The 15,278-nt window shown below is 45.3% G+C and overlaps 1 protein-coding gene across 5 annotated transcripts in view; it reads right to left on the bottom strand.

Moving 5' to 3' along the window:
* Positions 1-15,278, bottom strand: part of NSUN6 (NOP2/Sun RNA methyltransferase 6) — a 141,792-nt gene that overhangs the window by 108,535 nt on the left and 17,979 nt on the right. For all 5 annotated transcript variants that reach the window (XR_010177597.1, XM_063921550.1, XM_063921549.1 and 2 more), the window contains exon 3: positions 12,120-12,275. Coding sequence is in view for 4 of the 5 variants with exons in the window: in XM_063921550.1 (XP_063777620.1) it covers positions 12,120-12,275 (156 nt within the window). In the remaining variant the exon portion in view is untranslated. The remainder of the gene's footprint in view (positions 1-12,119; positions 12,276-15,278) is intronic.

Below are 15,278 nucleotides of genomic sequence, written 5' to 3' on the forward strand. Positions count from 1 at the left end.
TCGACATAGCGTCTTTGAGCATCTCTCATATATAAGATTGCATCTTTTATATATGTCCTAGGGTCAATAAAATGGTATCCTTATCTAGGGTCTCAATTTCCGCTGATAAGGTATCTGTCCATGCTGCTACAGCGCTACAAACCCAGGCCGACGCAATTGCCGGTCTGAGTAAGGTACCAGAATGTGTGCAAATGGACTTCAAGGTAATCTCCTGCTTGCGGTCAGCAGGATCCCTGAGGGTAGCCGTATCTTGGGATGGCCGCGCTACCTTTTTGGATAAGCGTGTCAATGCTTTTTCCACCCTAGGGGAGGATTCTCACCGTATCCTGTCCGTTGGCGGGAAAGGATACGCTATAAGAATCCTTTTGGGAATCTGCAGTTTTTTATCTGGAGATTCCCAAGCTTTTTCACATCATTCGTTCAACTTATGTGAGGGGGGAAAGGTTACCTCAGGTTTCTTTCCCTTATACATGTGTACCCTCGTGTCAGTGACAGGGGGTTCCTCTGTGATATGCAAAACATCTTTTATTGCAATAATCATATACATTTAGCCAATTTTGGCTGTAATTTTGCATCATCGTAGACGACACTGGAGTCAGAATCCGTGTTGGTATCTGTATCTATTATTTGGGATAGTGGGCGCTTTTAAAGACCCTGAAGGTCCCTGCGACATAGGGACAGACATGGGTTGACTCCCTGGCTGTACCCTAGCTTCAGCTCTAATCTTCTGTGCAATAAATTTACATTAGCACATAAAACATTCCACATATCCATCCAGTCAGGTGTCGGCGTTGTCGACGGAGACACCACATTCATTTGCTCCCCGTCTTCACTAGGAGAGCCTTTTACCTCAGACATGTCGACACATGCGTACCGACACACCACACACTCGGGGAATCCTCTTATCTGAAGACAGTTCCCCCACAAGGCCCCTTGGAGAGACAGAGAGAGAGTATGCCAGCACACACCCCAGCGCTATATGACCCAGGAAAAAACACAATAAATATATGCTTACCCAGTAGCGCTGTGTATATGTATATATGCGCCTAATTATGTGCCCCCCCCCCCTCTTCTTTAAAACCCTCTTTCACTGTGGTATAAGCAGTGCTGAGGGAGAAGCCCCGCCCCCTCTGCGGCGGGCTTCTGTCCCGCTCACATACACTAAAAATTGGCGGGGGCTCTTTATATATATATATATATATATATATATATATATATATATATATATATACATACAGTGGCCAGCTGTATACATATATACTTTTGCCAAAGAGAGGTTCATATGCTGCCCAGGGCGCCCCCCCCTGCGCCCTGCACCCTTACAGTGACTGCCGTGTGTGAGGTGTATGGGAGCAATGGCGCACAGCTTTACTGCTGTGTGTTACCTCAGTGAAGATCTGAAGTCTTCTGGCGCCTCTGAAGTCTTCTTTCTTTTCATACTCATCCGGCTTCTATCTTCCGGCTCTGTGAGGAGGACGGCGGCGCGGCTCCCGGACGAACTCCAGGGTGAGACCGGTGTTCCGACTCCCTCTGGAGCTAATGGTGTCCAGTAGCCTAAGAAACAGAGCCTTGAAACTCAGAGAAGTAGGTCTGTTTCTCTCTCCTCAGTCCCTCGATGCAGGGAGTCTGTTGCCAGCAGGCTCCCTGAAAATAAAAAAACCTAACTAAAATACTTTCTGACAGGAAACTCAGGAGAGCTTCCTGAAAGCACCCAGTCTCCACTGGGCACAGTATCAAACGGAGGTCTGGAGGAGGGGCATAGAGGGAGGAGCCAGTGCACACCCAGATCCAAAGTCTTTCTTAAAGTGCCCATGTCTCCTGCGGAGCCCGTCTATCCCCATGGTCCTTACGGAGTCCCCAGCATCCTCTAGGACGTTAGAGAAATAAAGAGTACACTTAAACAACACAATGTAACTCCAAGTCAATCACACTTCTGTGAAATCATACTGTCCACTCAGGATGCAACACTGATTGACAATTAATTTCACATGCTGTTGTGCAAATGGAATAGACAACAGGTGGAAATTATAGGCAATTAGCAAGACACCCCTAATAAAGTAGTTGTTCTGCAGGTGGTGACCGCAGACCACTTCTCAGCTCCTATGCTATCTGGCTGATGTTTTGGTCACTTTTGAAAGCAGGCGGTGCTTTCACTCTAGTGGTAGCATGAGACGGAGTCTAAAACCCACACAAGTGGCTCAGGTAATGCAGCTCATCCAGGATGGCACATCAATGCAAGCTGTGGCAAAAAGGTTTGCTGCTGTGTCTGTCAGCGTAATGTCCAGAGCATGGAGGCGCTACCAGGAGACAGGCCAGTACATCAGGAGACGTGGAGGAGGCCGTAGGAGGGCAACAACCCAGCAGCAGGACCGCTACCTCCGCCTTTGTGCAAGGAGGAACAGGAGGAGCACTGCCAGAGCCCTGCAAAATGACCTCCAGCAAGCCACAAATGTGCATGTGTCTACTCAAACGATCAGAAACAGACTCCATGAGGGTGGTATGAGGGCCCGATGTCCACAGGTGGGGGTTGTGCTTACAGCCCAACACCGTGCAGGACGTTTGGCATTTGCCAGAGAACACCAAGATTGGCAAATTCGCCACTGGCGCCCTGTGCTCTTCACAGATGAAAGCAGGTTCTCACTGAGCACATGTGACAGACGTGACAGAGTCTGGAGACGCCAAGGAGAACGTTCTGCTGCCTGCGACATCCTCCAGCATGACCGGTTTGGCAGTGGGTCTCTAATGGTGTGTGGTGGCATTTCTTTGGGGGGCCGCACAGCCCTCCATGTGCTCGCCAGAGGTAGCCTGACTGCCATTAGGTACCGAGATGAGATCCTCAGACCCCTTGTGAGACCATATGCTGGTACGGTTGGCCCTGGGTTCCTCATAATGCAAGACAATGCTAGACCTCACGTGGCTGGAGTGTGTCAGCAGTTCCTGCAAGACGAAGGCATTGATGCTATGGACTGGCCCGCCCGTTCCCCAGACCTGAATCCAATTGAGCACATCTGGGACATCATGTCTCGCTCCATCCACCAACGCCACGTTGCACCACAGACTGTACAGGAGTTGGCGGATGCTTTAGTCCAGGTCTGGGAGGATATTCCTCAGGAGACCATCCGCCACCTCATCAGGACCATATCCAGGCGTTGTAGGGAGGTCATACAGGCCCGTGGAGGCCACACACACTACTGAGCCTCATTTTGGCTTGTTTTAAGGACATTACATCAAAGTTGGATCAGCCTGTAGTGTGTTTTTCCATTTTAATTTTGAGTGTGACTCCAAATCCAGACCTCCATGGGTTAATAAATTTGATTTCCATTGATAATTTTTGTGTGATTTTGTTGCCAGCACATTCAACTATGTAAAGAACAAAGTATTTAATAAGAATATTTCATTCATTCAGATCTAGGATGTGTTATTTTAGTGTTCCCTTTATTTCTTTGAGCAATATATATATATATATATATATATATATATATATATATATATATATATAAATAAAAGCAGCAGTGAGGCTCGGCACTCCCTCGTGGGTTAAAATTACTTGCTGCGGTGCCTTCTGAGGATATTGTGATCCAAAATAGTACAGAGAGAGAGCCGATGGATTCATGTTTTAAACAAAGTATCCCCAGGGGGTTTGAATGAAACTCTGGGGCTCCAGTGTTTTTTATAATCTGCCACAATCAATTTATAAGATTATAATTGAGTTCCTTATATCTTTTATATACTATTTAGTTAAACGTTTGTGTTTTGTGAGCTGATTCTTACATTCATGTATTTACGTATAAAAATTAAATACATTACTATAGATGGCTTAATATATAGCCTTAGTCTATTTTCCATAACACTATGTGAAGCATCATGTATTATGCACTAGCCGTGATTTAGTCCAGCAACCAGTATTTGCGATCTGATGTTTTTAAGATAGGATCTAATATGTATGGGTGAGGCAGTAAGTGTTACGCGGATCATTGTTGTCATCGTTCAGAGACCCGCGATCACAGCGGCCTGACGCGGCGGGAATAGCAGCGCCGGACAGGTGAGCAAGGTTAATCATTATGAGCACTTGTTAGAAGGGGTATATATGTCTTGTCTTCTTGCACTTTTGTATGTACTGCTTGTCCCTGAACACGGAGTTTACCCCCGAAACGGCGTAGGACCGGAATAAAGGCTGTTCGTTTTGCTGATCAGTCTGCTGAGTGCCGCTATTTACAAAGCTCTCTCTCTATATATATATATTTATAGAAATACAATTCAGCCGGCACTCCTTGCTTAAGAATAACTGGTCCCGGTGTCCAGTGCAGAAAACAACAGCATATCCACACAATAGGCACGGCACTCCAGGGACTCGTTCCAGAAAAACCTTTAATTGCGGTGCTTACATCTACATGTTTCAAGGCCTCAGCCCCTTCGTCAGGATACACCAATACTCACAAGACATACATACATATAACATTTATATACCTGATACCAGACATCACCTCCCGCCAGCGTCCGCGTCCACAGCTGCTGCCGCTGATTCACCCCCGGCGTCTCACTTCCGGGTCACGCAAGACGCGGTTGCTAAGCAACCGCTAGCTTGCGCTCCTGTACAGCAAGCCCGGCCTCTGTGTCATCAAGCAGTGCCGTCTATGGGCAGACCTGGCAGAATAAACATAGTGCATTTAAAAACAGACATTAAAACATTTGCTTGCCAGCGCCCGGACATAGATTAACCATCTGTTAACATACCCTGCTGCTACTTATTCTACTATAACAGTCAGTAAACCATATCAACCACACTTCCTGATTGGCACACCCAGTAGTAGATATGTGAACCTCAATTTATATTTAGTAGTTTTGCTACACCCACCTGCTAACCTTCATTGTCAAATCATCTTAGACTATTCCAGTTAATTTTATCATTTAGCCCGTCAGGTGACATAGTCCCCAGGCGGACAATCCATCTGGATTCCAACAGGCACAAAGCCTTAATGCGATCACCCCCACGGGGAGACTCCACCACGTGATCAATCAAGAAATATTTTAAATCGGATAAAGTGTGACCCATCTTCCTAAAATGACGGGCCACTGGCTGATCCAAGGCTTTCCCCTCAGCCGACAGATGGATGGCCGACCTATGCAGGGCCATACGCTCCCGAAATTTACGAGAGGTCTGACCTACATAGTATAGCCCGCAAGGACATGTGATCACGTACACCACAAATGATGAGGTGCACGTGAGCACATGTCGAATATCATACTTTTTTTGTGAATGGGGATGCTGAAAAGATCTACACGCTACCATATATCTGCATGTAGTGCAACCAAGGCAGCTGTAACAACCTGCCGGTTTAACATACACATTAGGCATTTTTGGGATACCTCTCCCATTTATATATATAATCCATGCAGTGTTCTGAGGAAGGAGGTTCGTCCTCCGAAACGTCAATAAATGCACATGGCTTTTTCACTTTAATTGAGTGTGCAAGACTCTGAGTGCCGCCTACACCTTCCAGTATATATATATATATATATATATATATATATATATATATGTGTATGTATGTATGTATGTATGTACACACACACACACACACACACATATAAGCTGCAAAAAAAAACAAAAACCCGTAAGTTTGGGATTGCATACACTACACATCCATATAGCAATGGATGTAAACTGACCATGAATCTATTTGATTTTGCGCTAATATACGTGATCCGATAGTATGATCTGTGAATTACAAATGTTTTTAATTTATTGATTTGTCAACCGGTTGCTATATGAAAACACAATAAACACACAATAAAAAAATGTATATAAATAACCAAAATTAATTAACCAACATACATAATAGATAATAAAATGCTATACATATCTTTTGGTTGGATCAAGGGTTAAAACCACACAACTCCTTCAATGTTCCTTAATGTATTAACAACCTAGAGAGATATAAAGTCACCTTTAATATTACACATGCATGTGATTTCATATGGCTGTCTTCACCCTCCTTTCTAAAACGTCCAACTTGAATGGTGTTAGCTCTGTTGTGTGACCATATATTTTTAAAGGTCCATGCTCCCGGACGGAGTACTCACAGCCCAGCTGGGGTCCAATCTCCTTCATGGGCAATATGTGGGTAGCAGGCTCCTCTGTAATGCGTTTCACTCCTATATGGTGGGAGCTTTTTCAAAGGAACATTGGTAACAATACACAGAAACACCTGGAGTGGTGTGGGTTAAACTCTTAATCCAACCAACAGATATGTATAGCATTTTATTATCATCTATTCTGTATGTCATAGAATTGATTTTGGTTATATATATTTATTTACATTTTTTTATTGTGGTTTTATACAGCAACCAATTGCTATGTAGTATGACAAATCAATAAATTAAAAACATTTGTAATTCACACATAAGACTCTGTTGTATATTAGCGCAAAATCAAATAGACTTCCCAGATGAAAGTCAAAAAATGTATGTGCAAAACGCGTTAGCTAAAACCTACTGGTGTACATTCTCACCTGTTGGCCACTGATGTAGAAGAACTACAGTTATTCCCCTTTTCCACCAAAATGCTAGGTTAAACCTGGATTTCACAGCCGGGTCAGACCCTGTTCACACCGGTGGCTGGATCCGGTATATTGGCCAGTAGATACCCTTCAGTCTGCACCTGTGTGCAGTCTGCCTGTTCCGTCGGTGCTTGACATCATCTCCAAGCACCAGTGACTCGGATTTCTGTATACTTTCAGTGTGTCCCGGGTCATTCCAACGTTATCCGGGTCAGTGCCAGGTTCGACCCTGGTAGATTCAAGGGTTGGATTCGCGGGTAACGCAACCTGGGTTATTTTTCTCACAGCCCTCCCAGAAAACCTTGACCCAGGTTGCCGCGGCAATAAACTTGACTTACATACAACTCTTGCATATGAGAACAGCAGGAATATTTCTTATCATAAAGGATTGTTCATTACATGCTGCTATGAGCACCATATTCATGGTTCAGGTTCAGCTTTTGTTTAAATACCTACCACAGTCTGTGGGAATACAGCATGTTCTGCAGCTTAGCTACATTACCACTGATGCTCACTGTCTTGTCAATAGTTGGATCTGAAATTATATTTTCTGTTGATACGGTCAACTTGCTGTTGGTCACTGTATCGTTTTGTATTGTGTAATTGTGTATTGTTTGTTGCTGTCTGTGTCTTGCTTTACAGAATTGGTTATAGTTTCTTAAACAATGCAAAATTACAGAATAACCGCCGCTGATCCGTACTCGCGTAGAGCACAGAACAGCGTGCAGACAAATTAGTGTGGACAAACAGCCCTCCTTGGAGAAGGGGCACATTCAAAAAACAAAACAATGGCAGCGTATACTACAATGAGACACGGTACCGGTGTGGTCATCTGCGCGTTGTTTAAAATCATTTAATGTGTTCACCCCTATGTACAGTGCTGCAGACCATTTGTGACGCCTTTCAAATAGAAGATATTAATAACTATTTTATTTATATAACGCTTATATGACACTTTTCTCCAATAGGACTCAAGGCGCTTTACAGATACTGGGGGTCATTCCGAGTTGATCGCTTGCAGCCATTGTTCGCTGCGTAACAATCAGTGTAAAAATTGGCTAATCTGCGCATGCGTATGCACCGCAATGCGCACACGCGACGTACGGGTACAAAATGAATTGTGGTTTTGCACAGGTTCTAGCGACGTTTTCATTCGCACTGGCGGCCGCAAGAAGATTGACAGGAAGGGTGTCAACTGACCATTTTCTGGGAGTGTTTGAAAAAACGCAGGCGTGGCTGGGCGGCTGTGTGACGTCAAAAGCCATCCCACCAACGTTAGAATCAAGAGTAAGTCCAGGGCTGGTCTTGTTTTGCACAAAATGTTTTTGCAGGCGCTCTGCTGCACAGGCGTTCGCACTTCTGCAAAGTGAAAATGCACTCCCCGGTGGGCGGCGACAATGCGTTTGCACGGCTGCTAAAAACTGCTAGTGAGCGAACAACTCGTAATGACCCCCACTATGCGAGCACTGTTTATGTACTCTCTGTAGTTCCATCCTGACGTATTTAAAGCAACATTCTAATAGGAAAATTTAAAAATGGACATTGAAAAGCTCTTCCATTATAGACACTTAAGGGCATATCCAAATAGGCGGAGGGTTTACAGCGCAGGGGAAATCTCCGGGTTTCACGCCTGGAGCTATTGAATTACATTAACCATCCCCATCATCATCATGGCAGAGCGCAGTGTAGCTTATGTCAGCAAGGACGGATAATCAGTCCCCGGACGATCAGCTGCTTTAAAAAAAAACGTAGAAATTCAGCAGGAATCTCGGAGCTCCGGCCATCCCGCACTCCATTAAATCCGGCCCACTGGGTGGAAACTACTGCACGGTGTGAGGAAATCTCAGATGAGTAGGCGCTGAAACACCAATGCTACGGTAAGATGCTGCTAAACTTTGTGTCTTATTGGCATCGTGGCTACATACAAAGTTGCCGACAGTGTCCCAGGAACACCAGTTTAGTGCTTGTATCACAATGAAAGTATAAAGTCGCAGATTGAGCATAACAGATAGTGGTGCGAGGCATGACGTGGTTGCTTGGAATTTGCCTTTACCCAGATCAGTGTCTCCATGAAATGTCAGCGCCAGCAGTCAGGGCACAATATGCAGATTTTTTAGCAAAAGTCTGTGGCGGGATGCTTTTCACAACTAAATCAAAGTCTGTGGCGCGCCAGACAGGGCTATGTAGCGCAATTTCAGCAAAGCTGTATGTTTACATATCTGTATTTATGTGAGTAAAATATGTGTAATACAATCGTCCTTCAGTTGTTGCAGTCTGGTGGCTGGCTTGATGAAGGTCTACAAAGATATAGATAGATAGATAGATAGATAGATAGATAGATAGATAGATAGATAGATAGATAGATAGATAGATAGATAGATAGATAGATTAGATAGATAGATTAGATAGATAGATTAGATAGATAGATAGATAGATAAAATATATACCAGTGGTCTCCAACTTTAATTGGGGTGTGAGCAACTTTCGGAAAATAAAACCTCTGAAGGAGCTACTCCCTCCCCCCAATGCGCGTGTGTTCCTGCGAAAAAGGGTGTGGCCTCACAACTACAAGTAATGCTCCCCCCCCCCCGCATAATGCCAGATACACAAATAATGCCACTCAGCAGTGCCAGATATACAAATAATGCCTCCCAGCAGTGCCAGATACAATGCCCCCCGCAGTGCCATTTAAAATGCCCCACCCCACGCAGCGCCAGATAAAATCCCCCCCCACCGCGCCCCGCAGGGTCCGATACACTGCCCCAGGGGCGTATCTACCCATTGGCCAGGATGGAAATTGCCAGGGGAGCAAGCCGAGCAGGGGGGCGCTGCCCGACGGTGCCACCCTCGGCCAATGGGTGGAATCCCTTAAGCCATAATGTTTGGAAATACCTGCTTGGCCGAGCTGACTGTGCATTGCTTGGGATTTGGGGGCGGAGGATCACTCAGCAGGCAGGAGCTGGCGCCAGTATCCGGCACCGCAATGCACTACAGGGAAGAAACTGAAAATAAACTACAACTCCCAGCAACCCTTGCTGTCGGGAGCTCCCGGCGGCAAGGGCTGCTGGGAGCTGTAGTTTATTTTCAGTTTCTTCACATAGTTTGGTGTGGTGCCGGTCACCGGCGCCAGCTCCTGCCTGCTGAGCGATCCTCTGCCCTCTGTCCCAGGCAATGGCACAGCAGGTATTGCCAGACACTACGGCTATCTGCTGGGATGTTGTGGGGTGGAGACTAGGGCTATGTGCTGTGTGGAGAGGCTATGTACTGTATGTTCTGGGAGTGGGGGAGACTACTACTATGTGCTAAGGGCGGACTATAGCTATGTGCTGGGAGGGGGATGAGGACTATGGCTATGTGCTTGGGGAGATGAGGGGCTATGTACTATGGCTATCCATGCTGGCAGGGAACGACTGTTATGTGATGGGAGGGGGGTGGGGACTACTGTATGACTGTGTTGGGATAAGTGGAGACTATAGCTATGTGCTGGGGGGACTACGGCTATTGCTTGGGGAGATGGGGACTATGACTATAGGACTGTGGGGGCTTATCTGGCACTGTGGGGGCATATGTGTATCTGGCACCATGAGGGCATATCTGGCACCATGGGGGCATGTGTATCTGGCAACGTGGGGGCATATCTGGCACTGTGGGGCATATGTGTATCTGGCACTGTGGGGGCATATCTGGCACTGTGGGGGCATATGTGTATCTGGCACTGTGGGGGCATGTGTGTATCTGGCACGGTGGGGGCATGTGTGTATCTGGCACGGTGGGGGCATATGCATATCTGGCACTGTGGGGGCATATGCATATCTGGCACTGTGGGGGTATATGTGTATCTGACACTGCACTATTGTGGTCATATTTGTATCATGCCCCCATTTTCATTGGCCACGCGCCATGTGGCCACACACATTTTTGGTGTGTGTGCGCTTCGGCACGCGCACACAGTACCACTAAGGATTTTTTTTCTACTTGCACCACTGGGTAGTGCGCTGCACTGCACTTCTTTGCACTACTATTTGATTATACTACCTGGCCTTGGGTGGCATTGCCTCCTCAGCTAGGCCAGGCACTGCTGATGTCTCCTCAGTGTTATAAGAATTACTGTGTGGGCATAATGTGTAAAGGGAACTGCTACTGTGTGGGCATAATGTGTATAAGGGTTACTACTGTGTAGCGTAATTTGAATTGGGGGAACTATTGTATGGTCATGCCCCTTTCCCACAAGATCATATCCCTTTTTTGCACATGCACCTTCCCTATTTCAAATGTGGGGGGCGCGAGTCCCTTACTTTGCCAGGAGCGCCCGGACCCCTAGAAACACCCCTGCACTGCCTCACACAGTGCTAACCCTTGCTGGCATCTTCTACTGCCGCCGGTGCTGCTCCTCCTGTATGAGGGACGGAAGGGGAGGGACGGAAGGTGAGGAGAGCGCAGTGAGCCTCTCCTGTGAAGTCCGGAGAGTGGCTGCGGTGAGGGTGACAGAGTCTCCGGCGGCGGCGGGCATTTAAAATATGGTGCCGGTAAGTGAGCCAATCAAAACTTGCGGTCCGGCATCCAACCAGGAGCTCTGATTGGCTGACAGCCAGCACCATATTAAAAATGAAGGGAGGAGGAGTGCCAGTGACTGCCCAAGCCCGTGCGCTCTATGAGCTACCGAAAATACTACGACGAGCTACCGGTAGCTCGCGAGCTATGGGTTGGAGATCACTGATATACACACACACATATACACTAGTCCAGTGCAGCTTTATTGTGATAATTTCTGCATTGCCTGTGACTGTGTGCCTGTATCTGCTGTGTGGTTTCACTCTCAGTGTTTCCCAGATATGACTGTCACCATATATGGGTGTGGTATGGAAGGTAGATAGTAACTAGGTCGACAGTGTCTAGGTCGACCACTATTAGTCGACAGTAACTAGGTCAACAGGGTCTTTAGGTCGACAGGGTCTAGGTCGACATGCATTTTTTATGTTTTTTTGGTGTCGTTTTCTTCGTAGAGTGACCGGGAACCCCAATTAGTGCACCGTGTCCCCTCGCATGGGCAAGGTTACCGTTCCAATCATAGTCCACGTGGACCGTTAAGCATGAAAAGGTCCAAAAAAAGAAACAAATCGTGAAAAACTCATGTCGACCTTTTGACCTGTCGACTTAGAACATGTCGACCCAGAGACCCTGTCGACCTAGTTACTGTCGACCAATAGTGGTCGACCTAGATAGTGTCGACCTAGTTACTGGATGCCCACATATATATCAGGGAAAAATAGTATACCTATGCGTGCCTCAGCAGGTCAGGCTTTTCAGCCTGCACGTACAGTATCTGTCTGCCCAATCTAGGGAAAGGAGGGTTAATCTCGCTCAGTTGGAACAAAGCACTGCAAAAAACTGAGCCATTTCTTCCTTCAGGATTATCTCCCAAAAAGGTACGGGAATAAACCTGAGAAGATGAGAAGATGGCCCTATCAGACCAATGCTTACAAATGACATTTTATTTATTTTTTGATCATTTTTTTCAGAATTTATTCCATAACCTGCAAAGTAAAATCCGACTCTAACCTTCCGTATTTCTTCACCGAGAAGCTGCTTTACGTGTTCTACAGACGCCAGAAGTGTGTTAACACGGACAGTCGTAAAAGATGGTGGGTGGGACAGATGATTCTGGAGGCACTCAAACTTTCTCTCGGCTTCATCTGCGCCCAATGTGGCCACAAGCTGTAAAATAACAACCGTTAAATTAGTCAATAAAAAAAAATAAACCCTAAAAATGAAAGCAGAATGAGGACTTGATATTAGGGTGGCCAATCGTTCCCGGGATTTAGGCCAGAAATTGTCCGGGATTCAATCCAGGGATCAATGCCAGGCAGTGTTGAGCTTCCTCGGGAGGCTCAGACGCTGACCAGTTCCCTCCTCCCCCAGGGCCGTCTTTTCGTATGGGCTCAATGGGCTCTTGCCCAAGGGCCCCAGGAGTATAAGGGCCCTCGGCTGATAGCTGAGGGTCCCCTCTTTCCAGGGGTACCAGATTTTTGAAATCCCCTTGATGAAGTCCTCTGCATTAGGACGAAACGCGTCCGGAGTTACCCTGGACCCTCTTTTGATGGACAGATAAGCTTTTATATCAATTGTTTCTTGTACGTGTGATTCCTGCTCGTTTTAAACAGTGGGTTTAATTTATGTACTAAAGTAAATGTGAAGGGAGATATCCTGGACCCTATTTTTATGGACAGATAAGCTTCTATTTCATTTGTTTCTTGTACGTGCGATACCTGCTCGTTTTAAACCGTGGATATATTTTCTGTACTTAATTAAATGTGAAAAATTATCTTTCTACTACACTATTGTGGAGTGTGATATTCTGGGAGCATTCCCAATTAACCCTCACTAAAGTAGAAAAATGCTATTAGTACATATAGGTTTAAACGGTACACACTATTGGTTGTTTCTTTTTCTCTGTTGCATATCACTGTCATGATATTGGTCTGAGGACCGAAGATTCCTATCTGAGATAAGGGTTTGTCCCATTTTTTTCACTAAATTTCATTCTATGTCCCCACCATCATTTTCTGGGCATTGTTAGGCGCTGATTACTTCTATTTTTTACACACACACACAAAATATATATATATATATATATATATATATATATATATATATATATATATATATATATATATATATATATATACAGGTTGAGTATCCTTTATCCAAAATGCTTGGGACCAGAGGAATTTTGGATATGGGATTTTTCCGTATTTTGGAATAATTGCATACCATTATGGTGATAGGACCTAAATCTAAGCACAGAATGCATTTATGTTACCTATACACCTTATATACACAGCCTGAAGGTAATTTTAGACAATATTTTTTATAACTTTGTGCATTAAACAAAGTGTGTGTACATTCACACAATTAATTTATGTTTCATATACACCTTATACACACAGCCTGAAGGTCATTTAATACAATATTTTTAATAACTTTGAGTATTAAACAAAGTTTGTGTACATTGAGCCATCAAAAAACAAAGGTTTCACTTTCTCAGTCTCACTGAAAAAAGTCCGTATTTCGGAATATTCCGTATTTCGGAATATTTGGATATGGGATACTCAACCTGTATGTATATATATATATATATATATATATATATATATATACATATATATATATATACATACATATATATACACACATATACACACACATATACACACACACACACACACACACACACACACACACACACACACACACACATACACTAGTCCAGTGCAGCTTTATTGTGATAATTTCTGCATTGCCTGTGACTGTGTGCCTGTATCTGCTGTGTGGTTTCACTCTCAGTGTTTCCCAGATATGACTGTCACCATATTTTGTACCCTGGGCTAGGTGCGTCTGGGTCTTATAATATAGTATTACACAGTATTTATCTAGTAAGTATATTCTACTCTGTTACAGTCACGTAATACCAGGTTTTATCCACAGGTATTGTTTTGTCTGGCTTAATTGTACTATAATAGCCCTGTTGTTGCATATATATCATAACGTCTAACAGAAAGGGCAGTAAATCTGTGGAAGCTCCTGCATCATGCAGAGCATGCTCCAAGGATTTATCAGAGGGGAAATGTTGTATGATGGTCTGTGTATTACTTGTCATGCACCTCCCAGTCAATCCGCAGCTCCTGCACCCACACAGGAGCCACCCTGGGCTGCGTTCACCACCCTGCTGGGTACTCTGGTGGAACGCCTAGCGCCCTCTATGGGACCACCAATGCCACTACCACCACAAATTGTCCCTATGGTTAATCCGCCTTGGGCGGAAAATTTGTCTAACCAACTGCAGCAACTAAATCAGTCTCTGCTTAGACAGAAATCTACCCCAGGTCACTTCCGTGTCCCTGGGCCGTCTAAGCGGACTGCTTCCTCATCACAATATACAAACCTCTCTGACGTTTCGTCTGAAGAGGAGGGAGAGCATACTGTCCTGTCAGACACTGAATCCTGTGGTACTGGGGATTCTCCCTTGCAAATTAAAGTTCCTGCCTTGGTGGTTGCTCTTTAGCATATCCTGCAAATCACTGATGAGGATTCCACTACCATGGCTAAGAAAACCGATTCATTTAAACAGCAGAAGGTGGTGAAAACTGTTTTACCCCATTCTGATCATCTAGTGGACATCAGGCGGGAACTCTGGTCTAATCCAGGGAAGAAATTCCCTCTGCCTAAACGGGCCTTGGCTCGCTATCCTCTCCCTGTAGAGTTGTGTAACAAATGGAAAACTCCACCACCGGTGGATTCTCACGTCACCCGCCTTGTGGTGTCATCTACTCTGCCTGTCACCACTGTCGCCTCGCTGAAGGAACCGAAAAATAAGCATGTTGAGGGATGCCTGAAATCTATATACTCCCTTACGGGGGCTGTTCATAGACCCACTATTGCCGCATCTTGGGCGGTGAAAGGTATTGAGGCATGGGTTCAGGCGTTAGTGGAAGAGCTGCCCGAGGATATTTCTGACAATGCCAGACAATACCTGTCTCACATTACCACTGCCTCCTATTACATTCAGGAGACGTCCTCTGAGGCGGTAGTATTGGCAGCCAAGGCGTCGACTACATCTGTCCAGGCTCGCCGCATACTTTGGTTGAGGTCGTGGAAAGTGGACCTGGACTCCAAAAAGACTTCGGAGGTACTCCCCTTCACTGGGGACAATTTGTTTGG

The sequence above is a fragment of the Pseudophryne corroboree genome, chromosome 5 (assembly GCF_028390025.1).
Source record: "Pseudophryne corroboree isolate aPseCor3 chromosome 5, aPseCor3.hap2, whole genome shotgun sequence".
Classification (NCBI taxonomy): Eukaryota; Metazoa; Chordata; class Amphibia; order Anura; family Myobatrachidae; genus Pseudophryne; species Pseudophryne corroboree.